This window comes from Petaurus breviceps, unplaced genomic scaffold, assembly GCF_028583685.1.
Source record: "Petaurus breviceps papuanus isolate PSGF00001 unplaced genomic scaffold, PetGlider_PUasm1.0 188, whole genome shotgun sequence".
In the NCBI taxonomy this organism is placed as follows: domain Eukaryota; kingdom Metazoa; phylum Chordata; class Mammalia; order Diprotodontia; family Petauridae; genus Petaurus; species Petaurus breviceps.
Window position 1 is genome coordinate 40,271,304 of NW_027185804.1, and position 17,739 is coordinate 40,289,042.

Here is a 17,739-nt window from a genome sequence, read left to right on the forward strand (position 1 = left end):
CAGGATATACTTAATGTTAGCCTACTTGCTTCTTTGATCTGAGTGGAGGGGTTCCCAAAGAGGGGCCCACCTCCCCCAATGCCCCAAAAGAGAGGGGAAGGAATGGCACAGGGTAGAACGTGTGCTCAAGCAGAGCAAGGTGCCTTTTGTTCAAGTTTTGGAGATCAACTTTCTTGGGACATGTGACCAGAGTCTCCTTTCTGGGAAGTCTCCTGCCCTACCCCCACAGTCCCAGAGAGAGAGAGAGAGCGCGCAATTTCAGAATTGCCCCAATTCCCTCTGGAAGGAGGGGGTGTACAAGTCCCAAACCCACCCCTTTTTCCATTTCAGAGAGAGGAGAACACCTCCTGCTGGCTCTGACCTCCTTCTACCACCCCCACAACCAGAGGCAGAGGGCTTGGGGTGGGGGCTTGCACAGCGTCCCACCCGCTGCAGCACCACAGGTGGTCAGCCCTGCCCCCAGGTGGACACCAAAGCTAGACTGGCTAGCCCCATCCCCTGCAGAGCAGGAGGGGTGCCACAAGACTGTCCAGGCTCCCTCTGCCATAGGTGGCCTTAGGGCTTCCTCGTCACCCCTCCCTTTTCTTATCTCTCTCTTTTTCTCCAAAGGGGAGACAAAGAGAAAGCTGGAAGTTCAACAGTTGCCCTTGCTTGTCTCTGAACACAGAGGCTGTTAGTTACAGACAGACAGAAAATTCACACAGAAACACATATGACTCACAGATACTAATAGACAAACCCATGGGAACCCCCAGTCTCGCACCAGATGGCAGGTCAGGACACAGATAGCTCTTCCCCAGAAGGTCCACCCAATGTTTTTGGGCAGCCCAGGAAACAGGAAGATTTTAGTGTGTCCAGTTGCTCCAATTACCCAACAGACGAGAGCTCACAGAAACAGAAACCAAACAGAATTCATCTATGAAGTCTGGTACACTGATATGTGTCCATAGATCCAAAATGAGATCTAGTCAGCGTCAGAGCATGGTCTGGGCTTTCTCAGCCTTGAGTCCTGAGCCCTGAAAAAAATTCACGTGCTGGCTGTCTAGAAACCAGGGATGAGTAGCTTCCTTCCCCTGAGGCCAAGGATCTCCCAGGCAGAGTCTTGGGCAAGGACATGGAACCTGCCAATCTCACTGGGGCGTCCAAACTTTGTACCTTAAACAAGAACAAGACCCATGTAACAATTTAGAAGTGAACCCTTTGTTGGCGCCATGTTGGCTGGTTGGGGCCCCTTCCCAAATCAAACAGCCCCAAACCCAGGCAAAGCCCCAGCGTTTAAAGTAATGCCACGTGGCCAATAGTTAGGTGTCACTTAAATAGGAACTTGCAGAGGCTAAAATCAGTGATTGGTCAGTACACATTTTGAAACTTCCGCATGTGCCAGTCTCCCTAGGTGGGGCTAAACTTTGCAGTCTGATCACTTCTGTGAAGGAGAGCTGGCTGGGGGAGGGGAAAGGGATCAAGGGAAGCAGAATAAGGCCATGCACAGTCTGATCACTTCTGTGAAAGAGAGCTGGTTGGGGGAGGGCACCCAGAATGGGGCCAGGTACAGCATTAATAGTACTAGGTCTGTATCCCAAAAGAGTCTGAAAAAAAAAAAGAAACTACATATACAAAAATATCTATAGCAGCTCTTTTCTGTTAGAAAAAAAAAAATAGAAATAGAGAGGATGTCCATGAATTGGAAAATAGCTAAACAAGTTGTGCTATGTGATTGTGATGGAATAGTATTTTGCTATATAAAATGATAAACAGGATGCTCTCAGAAAACCCTGGAGAGGCTTGCATGAGCTAATGCAAAGCAAAATAGACTGTGACTAAAGTAGCAGCAATATTACAAGATGATAAATTTGAATGACTTACCTATTCTCATCAATACCATGATCCAATACATGTCTGAAGAATTTATGATGAAAAATGCTATCCATCCCCAGAGAAAGACCTGATGGTGTCTGCATATTCAATTAGGGGTGTGTGTGTGTGTGTATAACTTTATTTTTTATTGAAGGTTTTTTAGTATGTTTTCTTTCACAACATGACTATTATGGAAATTATTTTTCATAACCGCATATAAAACCTACCAAAATATTGTTATCATAAAAAATATTTAACAAAAATGGCTTCTAAAAATATGAAGGATGAAACCTAGTCACTCTGTGGAGTGGGGATGGAGGGTATGACTGTCAAACAATCTTGGCACTATAAAAAAAAAAAGGTGGGGAGTGCAAAACAGAAAATTTAATTTTAAAATGTGAAGCCCTAGAATAAAAAATCCTGATAATGTTATTGTCTAAACTACAGGATTATTCTAATTAGAATCTTTACTGACACTACTACTTTCAATGGGCAGGGGTGGGAGAAAAGAAAAATAAACAAAAAATAGGAATGAGTGAATGGGAAAGCATGAATTATAGTAATACGTGATATAAGCATTACTAATAAAACTCTAGTTATTTAAATAATTAAATGCTTTTATAGATGATGAAAATAAAGTTGAGGAAAGTCAAGTCCCTATTATGTATCACACAATGCCATGTGCTACAGCCACCTCTGGAATCGTCCCCTCAGCAGAGATCAGATCCAGTGCCACTTCTTGAAACCTACTTGAATGCTACATTCCACAAAATTCTATGAACTGTTACTTCCATAGAGAAACTGATGTGTCTCTTTTAGAACCACATTTGGAGATGGAAAATAATATCTATTCCAATTTTATTTTTTGCATAAATTCATCTAGGTAGAAAAAGTTGGAACATGGAAGTAAAATATCAATCCTATTAATAATAGAATTTACCCTCCTGTCAGTAAAGAAGTAGAGAACTAAGGCTGAGGAATTAAAGGTAACTATCAGAAATGATGGGTTGTTTCCATCAAGTCAAGTAAAAGAAAAATATTTTCTTAAACCTCTACTATATGGAACAGGATCTGTGCTAAATGTTGGGAATACAGAGAAAGTTAAAAAAATGATGATTCCTGTACTCAAAGAGCTCATAGTTCAGTGGAACAGACAACATACACACAACTACATTCAAATGAGACAAAGCAAATTAGATATACTTTAGAAGGAAGGCAAAAAGATTAAGGAGGACTGGAGACCGTTTTCCAGAAGGTGGAACTTTAGCTGTGACACCAGAGAAGCCAGAGGCACTAGATAGGAAGGCAAGAATTCTAGACTTGTTCATTTCTTTGCGCATTGACTTCTTTATTTACTTGTTCATTTATTGATTTATTCAAGTATTTATGTATTATCTTATTATATGTTTATGCATGTAAATTATTTTATTCAGAATGTTATGATTCGTAAAGCCTTCTTGCTAGGAAATGGAAGAATATTTCAATTCCACTCTTCAACCCCATCTTGGTCATCTAATTCCTGGGGACATAGGACTGCTCTAACAAAGACCGTATATCTTTCTATCTAATCTATATATCTATTATTAACTGTGTTTGTATGTGTGTGTCTATATCTATACATATATACACGTATATGTATGATATAAAAAGATATAGATCTATTTCATTGATTATTTCACTAATTTTTATCTGTCATTCCATCAAAATTGATTTCTATATTTGTTGCCAAAATAGAATTGAGCCTGCTGATAAGATGAATGAAGTAAATATTTGAGTTGAAATTTCCACTGAGATTTCAAGGAAATCCCATTCTGAAAAAGTAATGCAGGAAACTCTGAGTTTCCTCTAATGAATTGTTTTATAGACTTTGGGGAAAGACTCAGAAAAGATTCTCTGTGGCCTGGTTCTCCAGGGTCCTCAGGCAGACCTTAGGTAACTTCCTCCATTCCCTGGCTTAGCTCCCAGACACAGCAAAATTACTTGTTTTGTTCCCTTTCTGCTTTTTATCTTAAACTATGAAATGGGGAACATTTTATTCTCCTGTCCCACTCTATGGAAATTACCACAGTTTATGGTTATCAGGCTGTGTACATATACTAATAACCTCAACCTAGTCTGATACTCTTTTCTCAGGGGTTTTTATCACTATGCAAATTATATTTTATCAGGCGCATTACTCTCAGCAATTCCTATCTAAGAAATAAGACAGAGATAAGCATCCATCTATTGGTGAGTATATGGACTTACATATTGAGGTATATGAGTGTCTGGGACTAGGCAGAAGAGATTCACTCAGCCATTAAAATAAATTCACTAATAATTTAGTATTTATAAATTGGCAATAACGAAAAGGAGGAAGTGGGATTTAAATAGGATTTCAACAAAGGATAGGAAGACCTTAAATGCAAATAGGAAGGATAAGTTTTTAGGGTAGAAGATACAATTGCAAACTGCTACATCTAAGGCTTTTTTTTTTTTTACTGTGAATTTCTTTAAGTTAAGGAGTAAGAGGGCTGGGAGTTCTAAATTCTGCTTATAGTAGAGAATACAAAGTTTAATCAGAAAGGATTTCCTGGGGTTTATCAAAAAGAACTATTTCTAATTCTTGTAAAGACTGGAAATGTATCTTAAAATCTAATACCAACCAAATAGCAGAGCCAGAAGGGACTATTGAAGAAATTCTTTAGGGGCGGATAGGTGGCGCAGTGAATGGCCCTGGAGTCAAGAGGACCTGAGTTCAAATTTGACCTCAGACAACACACTTACTAGAGAGTAAATCCTTCCACCTTGGTCCCTTTGAGGAAAGGTCAATAACTTTAAGAGGCAAGTCTATAGGATGGATAAACTAAATATATAATTATTAAGTATCTATAACATGCTAGGAACTATGCTAAATTCTTGGGTTACAAAAAGAAGCATGTCGTGAAGGAATTTACAAACAAACATGGTAGACAAAATAATCATACATATGTATGTGTATGCATGTGCATGTACACATATGTGTGCACATGCATGCATCCGTATGTATTAATATATGCTATACATCTAGGCACATGTGTGTGCATGAGCATATTATGTATGCATATGTATGTATGTGCATACATGTACATATGTATATGCATGTGCATGTATACACAAGATAAATCGAAAGTCATTAATAGAGGGAAGCCACTAGGAATAAGAGAAAGTAATTTACCTTAGCTGAAAGGCAATTGCCTAGTGACTAGCAATCCCTTAGTACAAGGGGAGCCACATGCATAGATCATAGCAGTTTTAAACAGATTTAGAACAACATTACAGGTGGCAAATTAGTTGAGGCTACTCAGTTACTTGACTTACTTGAGGATGGGTAATAGGAACAGGATGTCAGCTGAGAGAACATTTTAAACCTGAAGTTGCAACTTAATAGCCTAGTTGTCTCTGTAGTTCTCAAAAACCTAGTCTAAAAGGCATGGAAAAGCATGTTTCTCTGTGGATAATAACATCAAAATATCAAGGCCTGACAGGTAGTTTCCAAGACAGAGGAGGCCTTTTTCAGCATAGAAAGAGAAGTCTTATGCTGTTGAATAAAATACAGAGAGATGTTCAATGTATGAAATCCTGTAACTCCCTTTCTTTGATTTCTTAGGTTACTTTTCCTAGGAGAACTTTCTCCCACATTCAGAGAATTTAAATTGTATCTATTTCCTCCAAGGATCATAGGATATAGAACACAGAATAATGGGAAAATTGTTAGATCTTGGTGTTTTAGAAAGACAGGGATTCTTTTAAAACAAGTTGTCAGACTGATGACCCTACACCAACAAAAATAACTGTCCTCCATTTAAATATGTTTAAATCCATTCCTAATATCCAGGACTACTTTCTCCATCAATCTTCACTTGGCATCATCTAGATATATCTTGTTGCCATGTGATAGTGATTATTTTTTAATGACTTGGATGAAAGCATAGATTACGTGCTTGGCAAATTATGGGGGTATGCAAATCATTGTTTTGAATATTTTTGTGAGAATAAGGAATTAAAAAAAACTTAGGATGCCATAAAAATTGTCCAAAATACATGATATGTATATGGTATTTTATTAAAAAAATATTTTTTCTGTTTGGGGTACAACAAATCAGCTTTATAAATACAAGAGGGACACATGGCAAACTATTGTTTCCCACTGGGTGGGGATGTTTGGTTTACGTCAGGGTGCATAGAGCTTTCAAATCTAAACAGAGCAGACCACATATTATTACAGTGTAGAAGATGAAATGAAGTGGTCAGAGACTTGAGACAAGGAAGATCAATTAGGAGAAACTTCTAGCAGTTTCCTCAAGAAGTGATAAGGCCATTAACCTAAGTTGTTAGCTGTGTGAGTGGAGGTGAAGAGGTGATTTTATGAGAAGTTGTGGGGGTGAAAATGTCTAGACTTCACAACTGATCGGGAAAATGAGGTGAGGGAAAATAGAAATTCCAGGATAATTATGTGTTTATTAATCTGGGAAACTGGTGGGGTAATGGTGCCTATGATAAAAGATAAGAATTTTGGAAGAGAAGAAGATTTTAGAGGAATATTTATGAGTTCTTTTCAGTCACATCATATAAATGTGTGTTGATATATGTGCAGAATTGTATAATACGTATAGTTAGGGATGCATTTTTAATATCTGTATGTTTGTGTCCATACACATAGATGTGGGTATATGTTGCAGATATATATATATATATATATATATATATATATACACATAGCTATTTATACAATGCATATACACATAATAGTTATATATGTTCCCATATATACATACATAGCTAAACACATGTATAACAGAAATACACACAAAGCTATGTAGGTACATATATGTGTACATGTGAGTGAAATGCCAAACAATTGAACTTATTTTTTTATTCTATATTCAAGAGATGATCAGTGAATGTATCTGAGCAGAGTGAATTACTTTAAAAGACCTATACTTGAGAAAACTTTGGTAGTTGTGTGAATTGCATTGGAGTAGGAGCAAGCTTGAGAAAAAGAGATAAAATAAAAAGGTAATGCAATAATGTTGGTAAGAGGTGATGAAGATGGTGGATATGTGTGTAGAGAGGATAAATGGAAGAAATGCTATGCATGTAGAACTGTCAAGTTAACTCAAGTAGGTGAACTAAATCCTCAAGTACTAAAAGAAGCAACCTATAATTGCTGAATCATTTGCAGTAATTTTTGAAATGTCTCAGAGAACAGGGGAGGCACTGTAGAATTAGGGAAAGGTACATGCCAGTATTATTTTAAGAAGAGGAAAGAAATTTCAAAGATATAGGTCAGTGGAAATGTTTTAATTCCCCATATGAAGAAAATTTTAAAAATATATTATTAAAATTTTGGCTAGCAAACAAAAATGTGAAAAAAGAAATGATGATCACAAAGTACCAGCATAGTTCAGAGAAAAGCTAAAAGGTCAGGCACTTTTACTTTTGTTTGATGAAATCTCTGATTTGGTGAGCATCCACATAGTTCATTCAATAGAAAGTCTGAGTTGAAGTTTGGCTTATACGGTATACTTGGTGTATGATCATGGGCAAAGCAGCAAATGATTTCATGGTACGTCCAACTCTACAAGGTTTTAGTCAATACAGCAGTTGATAATCTGTTCTCATGATGAAATTTTCACATAATCCACTACACAAATGAAATTATAACTATTGAGGTGAGGAGCAATTAATTGCTTAAGATAAATTTGCCATACATTTGATTTATATAGATTTTAGATAAACAATCTTATGCAATTTTATACAAAGTAGGGTGATGAAGGACAGTAAAATTTTGTGAATTCAGATGTACTTGAAAGCTAGGCATAAGTGTTATTTATCTACTTATCTAAGTATTATTTATTAAATAGTTTTCTGTTTTCTAGAAAGTCTGAATCATGCCTCCAGAACAGTCATCTAGGGATCTCTATTTGCCAAATCATAGTTTTAGACATAGGTTGTGAGAATAAAAAAATAAAAATAAAAACCTTAACAAGTCAGAGCAACAGTTCAATAGGATGGAATTTTATAAGACAAGTATAAATTCTTGTTCTGAGGCCCACAAATAAGTTTAACAAATATAAGAAGGACGCATGGCTATGTGTTGTTTTATCATTGGGGAGGGGGGGCTACTAGATCATCTAGTCAGGTGAAATAAGGGAGAAAGTTTATCCAGCAGAATAGAATGATTAATAAGAAGCTTAGAAAAAAGGCCTGATATCAATATCCTTCTATTTGAAAGACTGTATAGTAAATCAGCCAGTTAATCGAAAAGCATGAGTTAAATACCAGTTAGTTGCCAGAGATTATGCCAGGTATTATGGATACAAAGACAACAGGCCTCTTCAAGTAACTTACTATATACTGGAGAAGAAAATGGTAAATATTTCCAAAAATAATATTTAGGGGAAAATTTAGAATACATATAAGGTCATTTGATTGGAAAGACATTGACTTTAATGGGCTGGTAAGATGAGAACTAAGGAAGCAAGCTGTAAATTATAACACCAAAGAAAAAACAAAACAAAGCAAACAAAACTACGAATTCTGATACTCCAGAAGAGATAATATATTGCAGCTGAGGTGAGAGTGGAGCAAATATGCAAAAGTATAATTGGAAAGAGATGAATTAAAAGAGATCTTACTACAATATAGTATGTCAGATTTGAACTGACCCTTTTGAAAGATATCAAAGAATGATGGAGCTGGATATTGGTATGTAAATTTCAAGTAGAAATGGACTTTTGAGAAAGAAAGGATACCAGCTCTGTAACAGTTTACACAATATAGAAAGCAAGGTGTAATATATGAAAATATAAAGGAATCTGCCACGTAAAGTCTCATATCTGGCAAGTAGTAGAGAAGATAAAATACTAAATTTGCAAAGGACCAGAGAGCATAGAATAAAAAAAATATCAAAGCTGAATAGAACTCTAGAAAAGATATGTTAAAATGAAGATCTCGGAATAATGTCAGGCTAAAGCACATAATGTTCAGATGGAATAATGGTTTCAAACTGTGTAGTTCAAGAACATCCATATTCCATCTGAGTTTTTATTTTTGGAGGTAGGAGGGGCAACAAGAGATTCTATGTTTCCTTGTGCCTTGTTTCATTGAAGAACTGAACATATTGAGTATGAAACTTCTTAGGTCCCTCCATTTATAACTCCCTCACTTTGCTTTCAAACTATTCTCCCCCACTTTTTGATCCTTTTCATTTTATTAGGCATACTTTGTCTTCAGTTCTTTCTGTAGAACATACTATTGAGAAATATAATGAAAAATAAGGGAGCTTTTGACTAGTATGTGTGTCTTTTAAATTGATCTCCCATTTTTTTAGAATTGGCTAACAGCCAAGGGTGTTATCATCACTTCTTATATAAAGTATTACAATAACATCTGATCTTTTTTTCCCTTCAGTTTAAATATCTTTCCCAACCAATACTTCACATGAGCACCTGAAAAATCTTTATTTTTCTTTTTGATAAATATTATTTTATTTGAATCTTTTGTTAACCTTAGACTTCCTAAAATGGTCCCTGTTACTTTGAAAGAGAAAGTCTTTACAGCACCAAATGGGGAGGGGGGGAGAAAGAGAAAAAGAGACAGTGACAGAGAAACAGAGAGAATGAGAATATGCAGAGTTCTATGCCCATGCTCCCTTACCTTTTCAAAGAAGCAGGGAAGCTGGATTCCCATATTGCTGTGTGTCCATGTGTGTATGTTTAAGGTAAACATAGTTGTTTTAATTTCGTGTCAATTAATTTCTATCATTTGTTCTTGTTTCTATTTTCCTTGAAAGCTCTAAGCTTAAATTTATCTTTATCCTAAACTCTTATACCATAGTACTCTTGATTCTGCTCCCTTTAACATCCCAAACCCTAAACCTAGAACTGACTTCTTTTTACCTCTAAGTGTTTAATCCTCTCATCTGTAAATTCTACTTCTTCTAAGAAGTCATCTTTGCCTCTTCTTTCGTTGCTATTACTTCCTCCTCAAATGTAAGAAACGTATTCTTTCTCAAATGTCTTTTAGCACTTTTTTTTTAAATCCTCTCTTCTGTACTTTGCACACTCTTCAATATGCCACAGTGAATTATGTGTGTGTGTCTTTCCTTCTCCTTAAGTTTAGGATTAGTGAACATCTATTTTAGTGATAAGCATTTGTACATCTATAATATTCCAGATAACATTCTCCATATATGTGTTTTAATGGTCTAATAACATCGAATGAATGATGAAACTGAGGACCATCTCTTTTTTCCTCTCCCTTCTTTAAACTACACTGCAAATAATAATTAATAATGATGCTAACAATAACCAGGATTTCTATAGAACCTACTATGTGCCAGGTAGCATAATAACCTCTTTACAAAGATTATCTTATTTGATACTGACAGCAACCTTGTGAGGCAGGTGCTGCTATTATCCCTCTTTTAAAGATGATGCCAATATATTCCCTAAAAAAAGTTCCCCAACCATGCTAAACAAGGGCTAATTTGATACAAGTTAACATTAATTTAAGCTTTTCTTTTTCCAAGACCTAACATTTATTTTAAATATGTTCAAATATTTAAAGAGGTATTACATTCACATTACAATTATTACAACTCACATGTACTTGCTATATATTAAGCACTCAAAGGAACAAAGATAGAATCCTAAGAGCATTTTGTTTCTTGGACATTAAGCTGTCGAGGGGAGGGAGGATAAGGAAACCAAAATGTTAGGGAAGGTATACAGGGAGGGGTTCAATGTATCCAAATCAGATATTTCAGTAAAATATAAAATGTTTTCTGTATGCATACAATTGTGTATATCTATCAATCTATATATGTATATATATATATATATATATATATATATATGGAGAGAGAGAGAAAGAGAGAGAGAGAATAAATGGGATGGATAGATATATCTATATCTATAACCTATCTATCTATCTCGCTCTCTCTCTCTCTCGATATATATCGAGAGAGAGAGAGAGAGAGAGAGAGAGAGAGAGAGAGAGAGAGAGAGAGAGAGGGAGTTTATATCCTGAATATATAACATTGAGAATAATCACAGTGCATTAAATAAATATGAATTGAAATGCAAAGAAGTTCATAAGCAAGGCAGCAATGGTATCCAGTGAGAAGTTTATATAGAAATGCACAAAGTATAGTTTGCTAGTGGAATGATCAACAAAGAATTTCCCCCTCATGAGTCCTATGGAGAACTGGAGGAAAGAACATAAAATGCAACATTGAAGGGTAAAGCTTGCCAAAAGAAAGAGAATGGCTAAAATGTATAGGTAGAATTGAATATTCAGAAAATTTTTTTCATGGGAATAGATACTGAAATGATTGGGGGAGAAGAAATATGGGGGAAAATCTGGGTCAGAACAGGGGATGAAGAAAGAAAACTGCTGTTATTATCCAAGTACACTCCAAAAAAGCTTTAATGAAATTGAAATATAGAGGAGTAATTTGTGGAGAGTGGGAAATAAATGAACAAATATACATTCATTTATTAAATGCCCATTATGTTCCAGGAAGGCTGCTAGTCTCTTTACAGATATTATCTCATTTGATATTCTAAACAACTAGGTAGGTGCTATTATTATGGTTATGATTATTATTATTATTACTTTAGAGTTGTGGAAACCAAGGCAAACAGAAGTTAAGTTTCTTGGCCAGTTATGTATAGCTAATACATGTATGAGGCCAAAGTTCATCTCCAGCCCAACTCTTTATCAACTGTGCCACCTACCTGCCTCCTCTAGGTGGCAAAGATCATCATCCTAAAAGTTAGGCTTGATATAATATTAATGTAGGGATTCAGTTATTTAAAGTCTGTTGGGTATTCTCATCAGCAGATAGAGCAGAAAAGTCCTCCCTAAAACAATAAAATATAATGAATTGAGAACTTGCTTGAATTGTGCATCCAGTGAGAAATCAAGGATGCTGTCATATTATCTGAAGAGGCTTCTGTAGGATAGTACCTAGGGTTATATGTAATCTGATTATAAATATTCCATTTATACTATAATCATATTATGTAATGAATGTAACAGTATAATTTCAATATGTTTTATTAACATAATAGGGTAATATGTATTATGATATATAGTTATACTTTTAGTTATATATTTTGGGTTGGACACTAATTATTTAAAGGGATTCACGACTAGGGAGATTTACAAGTATACGTTTCTCTTAATTAATTCAAAGAAGAATATTCCGAAAACAAGGAAGTTGGGGAAGATTTATATATTTTTAAGCCATTTCATTGATAAATTTCTATAGGTTAATATTTGAATGTTCAATAAACAGCATTTATTAATTACATGTCATGTGTCGAGTGCTAGGACAGATGAAAAATGAAACAAACCTTGTCTTCAAAGGGCTTAACTAACCTCACAGGAGTTGAAATATGCATATATATATGTGTGTATATATATAGTAAACATATGATGCATAAATTCAGACATACATATATATTTAACTGTATGAGATATATTTTAAAGATACAAAGTACTTTGGGGGCAAACATAGTGGGAACGAAGAGGATTATGAGTGGATTCATATAGAATCCTGAGATTCAAAGGAACATTTGGATTCTAAGATATTGAACTACAGGAGAGAGAATTTTCTGAAAATGGTTCCAGATTTTGGAAATAATTGAAGAAAAAATGAAATTGAGTGTCATGTGAAGAACAACAAGATGGTCAATTTACTTCAACAGTGAAAAGCATAATGAGGGATGATGTATGAATATGGAAAGGTAGACTGAAGTCAGATTACAGAATTCTTTAGAGGAAAAAGGGAATCCCTGTAGCATGATACAGTCATACCTGTATTTCAGGAAACCATATGATTGCCATAGAAGAAAGATTCTCTCTAAAATTATATAAAAGAAGCATCATATAGAAATTATAATGAGGAAAATGTAGACTTAGTGTTGATTGATACTGTATCCTAAAATAGAACTATCCCAATAGAATGGGGAATGAAGCTGCCTCAAGAAACTCCTTTTCAATTAAGGGTATCAGAACAAAATTAGGTAGCAGTTGGTAAGTATTTTATATAGGGGATATTTTTCCATTATGAGTTGGAGTGATAAAGTCTTTAAATTTGTTCCAGTTCTGAAATGTTTAAATCTGTGACTCTAGTATTCTTTCCAATAGGAAGCATGGTACAGGCTGAGCAAAATCAGAGTGATGTGGTCGTCTTCATACTTTTAGGATTCTCTGATTATCCAAAGCTACAGGTCCCCCTCTTTCTACTGTTCCTCACCATCTATGTGATTACTGTCCTAGGAAACCTGGGCATGATTGTGATCATCAGGATCAACCCCAAATTCCACACCCCTATGTACCTTTTCCTTAGTCACTTGTCCTTCGTGGATTTCAGTTACTCCACTATAATTACACCCAAGCTCTTAGACATCTTAGTTGTGGAAGACAGAAGCATTTCTTTTGAAGGCTGCATCACACAGTTTGCTTTTGCTGCTACTTGCTTGGTGATGGAGACTTTCCTGTTGTCAGTGATGGCTTATGACCGGTTTGTGGCCATTTGTAATCCTCTATTGTACACAGTTATCATGTCTCAGAAACGGTGTGGCTTTCTGATTGCTGGGGCTTTTATATGGGGAACAATTTCATCCCTCATATTCACGTACAGCCTCCTCATCTTGTCATTTTATGGGACCAACATCATTAATAATTTTCTCTGTGAGTATTCTGCCATTCTTTCTGCATCCTTTTCGAATAAGCATGTTACAGAAGTAATTTTATTTATCCTTTCTAATTTTATTACATTCTCCACCCTTATTATTGTGCTCATATCCTATCTTTTTATTTTTGTCACTGTCTTGAAAATGAAGTCAGCCAGTGGGAGGCATAAAGCCTTTTCCACGTGTGCCTCCCACCTGACAGCTGTAACAATCTTCTATGGGTCTATTCTCTTCCTTTACTGTGTTCCCAGTTCAAAAAACTCATGGCTTTTAATCAGATTGGGCACTGTTCTTTGTACAGTTGTGATCCCTATGCTTAATCCACTTATATATAGCCTAAGGAACAAAGATGTGAAAGAAACCATCAGGAAAATTATTGGACACTAAAATACTGCATATCTAAAATGATTCTATTGATGATACATCTTCTATCTGAATGCTTTAATATTTCATTAGTGAATTCATTGCTGTACAGTTAACTTTCAATTTATATGGTAGTGATTACTATACCCATCTGTATTTTGGCACTGAACATATAAGGAAGTGAAGAAAAAATGCAAATTAAGATAATCACTGGAGAAGTAATTGTACACATAAATTAACTCACAATTAACTCCTCAGGATAAAGATTGCCCAATGACCTTACACAAACCTCTTATATTGTGGATAAATTAAAAATACTATATATTTTTAAAGATTACAAATATTTTCTTTTTCACCAGCCTTCTCATAACTGTATATCATGGGGAGGAAAGTAAATATAAGGATAAGCTGTCAAGGTAAGAAGCAGGATTTGGTAGTTAAGGCTGCTTCCAACAAAATCCCTTGGGATTGAGGTTGTTGGAAGATTTTTCCAACCACCCAAGACTATATCAAAGCAGTAGGCTAACATAATGAATAATAAAACCAAGATTGGACTGTTGGTGTTCAGTAGAGCCTAAAATAATAACTGGAACATGGTAAAAGATAAATTCCAGTTTGTTGATCGGTAATGAGACATAGAGAATGAGATTCTTCTTCATCTCTCTTTTTACATGCATAAGTCCATTTAAGGTATTGAGCTCTATTTCCATTGAAGGAATTATATTCTCTGTTTTTTCACCTTACATTCTATTTTGTCTTTACTCCTAGGCCAAATATACTTAATATTAGTATTAGCACTTCATATGAGGTTCATGAATTTGAATTATATATTTAAATAGATAGAGGTATCTAGATTGTTAACTCTTTAGTGCATCTTCTTTTTAATATTCTGAATTTTATTTTATGAATGAAAAGAAGACATATTTCTCCTCATTGAGATTCTATGTTTTGTCCAAAGTTATATAGTAAAAATTAGTTAGAAACTGAGGCAAATGCAATTTCCCCAAATCCTGATGATGAAGCTGTCTTCCCTCCTGCCATAAGAGCTGGGGAGATATAGATGTGGAATTCAGTGTATAGGGTCAGTTTATGATCTCTGTATCAACTTGTTTGTAGCACTTCTCTCTCTCTCCTCCCCCACCCTATATCCACCTCCTAAGTGTGTGTTTCTGTGTGTGTGTGTGACAGTGAGTTATTGCATGATTTTCCAGGCATGTTTGACCTTTCTATTTTCCATGTACTCTGTGACCCAATGACACTGGTTTCCTTGCTATTCCTAGAATAAGACACTTCATCTTCTCTCTCAAGAGAAATTCACTGGCTACCACATGTACCTGCATATTTCTCCCTTTTCATTTCTGCCTCCTTTGTTCCCTGATTTACTTTAAGTTCCAAGTTAAAATCTCACTTTATGCAAGATGACTTTCTGGAATACATTTAATGCTAATGCTTGCCTTTGTTAGTTATTTCCAATCTATTCTGTCTAAACCTTCTTTGTACATTGCTTACATGTTTCTCCTTGAGCTCAAGGACAGTCTCTTGGTGTTCTTAGAATCCCTAGAGCTTAGCACCTGCCTGGAATATAGAAGATACTTAATGTTTACTGTATGTTTTTTCTTGTTGTTTTGCTTTGTTTTGTGTATGTGTACTTAATTGGTTGATAGAGGTTGATAAAAGAAGGTAATTTTCCAAATAAGTAAATAATAAAAAAAGAAGAAACAAAATCAAATTTAAATCTAAGGAAGAAAACAAGTAACATGAATTTGGTGCTAGAAGGGATTTTAAAGGTCATCTAATCTAAACCCCTCCTTGTACATGTTACAAAAATGCAAGATATTATAAGGGCTAACCTATGTGTAGAGCATGTTGCTTAAAGGGAAAAAGACTAGATCTCTCTAATCTTTTCTCTCTCCCCCCCCACTCTTCTCTAAGGGAGACTTTAATTCGTGCCAGGAGGGGAATCAAAAGGTTAGGAATTGAGGGCATTCCATTTTTTCTTTTCCTTTTAGAGAAACAGAATAGCATGCTAGTATTTTATTTATCTCTTTCCTTATTATTAGTGTAGGGGATATGTTTCTTTATCTAATTCAATCTAATTTCTGTTGACTATTCCATTATTGGGGGGAAGGTGCACTCCTAGCTTTATATAATACAAGGCTTGACCCCATCACAAAATGACTGTTGCTCCTAAGAACATGAGTTATGGAGTGCGAAAATCAAAGTTTTATTATAAAGTTCTGCTGAATCAGAGACTTCTTTTGTTTAACAGTCTAGTCACTCAGTCAGAGGAGTGGGGCTTTAGGTTGAAGATGTTTCCTTTTATAGGATAATGGAATAATTATACTCCTCAACCCTAATGTTAGTCAACCCATGCATGGAAACACAAGAAGACTCCCATCCTAAGTGGTGGGGGAAAAGCATTGGGTTCAATGATTATGGACATAAATGTCTACTGTTGAATGATCCTTGGTATTTTCTAAACAGACATTTCAGATGTAGATATTAGCCAGGATTTCATAATATGAATGCAAAATAACCATCTAAGTAGAAGCTACTACTGGTGTTTCAGAAAAGTCCAGCTGAGAGAAGATGGTTCAGGAGACATAAGGTTGCCTCTAATGCCTTGTGTTGTCACTCATAGGGAGAAAAAAAAATAGAGATCATCCCCCAGAGTCTGGTTCTCAAGTGTCCTAGAGGCAGATGTTAGATCTTCCACTTAATTGCCAGGTTCAGTTTCCTCACACTCTATAAGAACTTGTTTATCTGCTTTGGTCTACTCATGGGATGACATGGAGAGAATTATATTCTCCTTGTTACTTAGGTGAAAATTACATAAGTTAAACCTTATTGGGTATAGATAGCCAATAATGCCCTGAAATTTCCAGGTACAATATTCTGGGTGTGTTTTACATTCATTGAGCCACTTTTTCACTAGTCTCATTACTTACTGAGTCTCTGAAGTAAGAAACAAAGCATATAGAGTCCCCTGCCTTCTGGTAAGTAGACATACTCGGCCATTGCTTCCCCTCTTATATGTTTGCCAGAGGACATTTGGTAGAAATTTCCTTCACCTTTTAAAGAAGTATTTATCATCTATATCTTCTATTTGAAAGGGTGCACAGACTCTCCCTAACCATAAAAGCCTCTGTCTCTAACCCTAACTGCCTCAAAATTTAACCCTAAATCCACTCCTGACTCCTTTCCTTCTTCTACACATGCACACACACACACACACACACACACACACACATTCAACCAAAGTGTCCATGGCATTTTCTTTGCAAAGATACTTGAGTCCTTTTTTTCCATTTCCTTTCCCAGTGTATTAAGGCAAAAGAGGCTAAGTGACTTGCCCAGGGCCACACAGCTAGTAAACTAGTCAGCTAGATAAGATGCCAGATCTCTATATAGATAAAAATAGATCTATCTCTAACTATTTATCTATCTACATATATTCACATACATAGTTATATAGAAATACATCTTGTAGAGTATGAAATATGTATTAATTGAGGGGAAGGATACAGATCACACATATACATCCTATAGATTGCTATCTCACGTTATATAATGAGCAGTACTAGAAAAGCAAGAGTCTTCTGATCCACTTACAATTCAGGTCATGTGTCCACTAGAAATCTTCCTCCTCTTCCTTTCATACTCTTCTCCTGGGACCATGACCTCTGATAAGTGAGCTTTCATCATGTTTTGTCAAAAACTACAGCCACCATGTACCTTCCAAGACATCCTTAAACCATTTTGTTTTACTTTGCCTCTATTGGCTACATCCATT

The 17,739-nt window shown here is 35.6% G+C and overlaps 1 protein-coding gene across 1 annotated transcript; it reads left to right on the forward strand.

Moving 5' to 3' along the window:
* Window positions 1-13,040: 13,040 nt before the first annotated feature.
* On the forward strand, window positions 13,041-17,459 carry LOC138163519 (olfactory receptor 5D18-like). The gene is made up of 2 exons (XM_069090975.1): window positions 13,041-13,955; window positions 17,430-17,459. Exons 1-2 carry the CDS (start codon window positions 13,041-13,043, stop codon window positions 17,457-17,459), a joined length of 945 nt encoding a protein of 314 aa, XP_068947076.1.
* The last annotated feature ends 280 nt before the right edge of the window (window positions 17,460-17,739 follow it).

Coding starts and splice junctions, on each gene's coding strand:
- LOC138163519 (XM_069090975.1), top strand. CDS start 13,041: ATGGTACAGGCTGAGCAAAATCAGAGTGATGTGGTCGTCTTCATACTT. Junction 13,956..17,429: donor TGAAAGAAACCATCAGGAAA/ATTATTGGACAC, acceptor ATAGAAATACAT/CTTGTAGAGTATGAAATATG.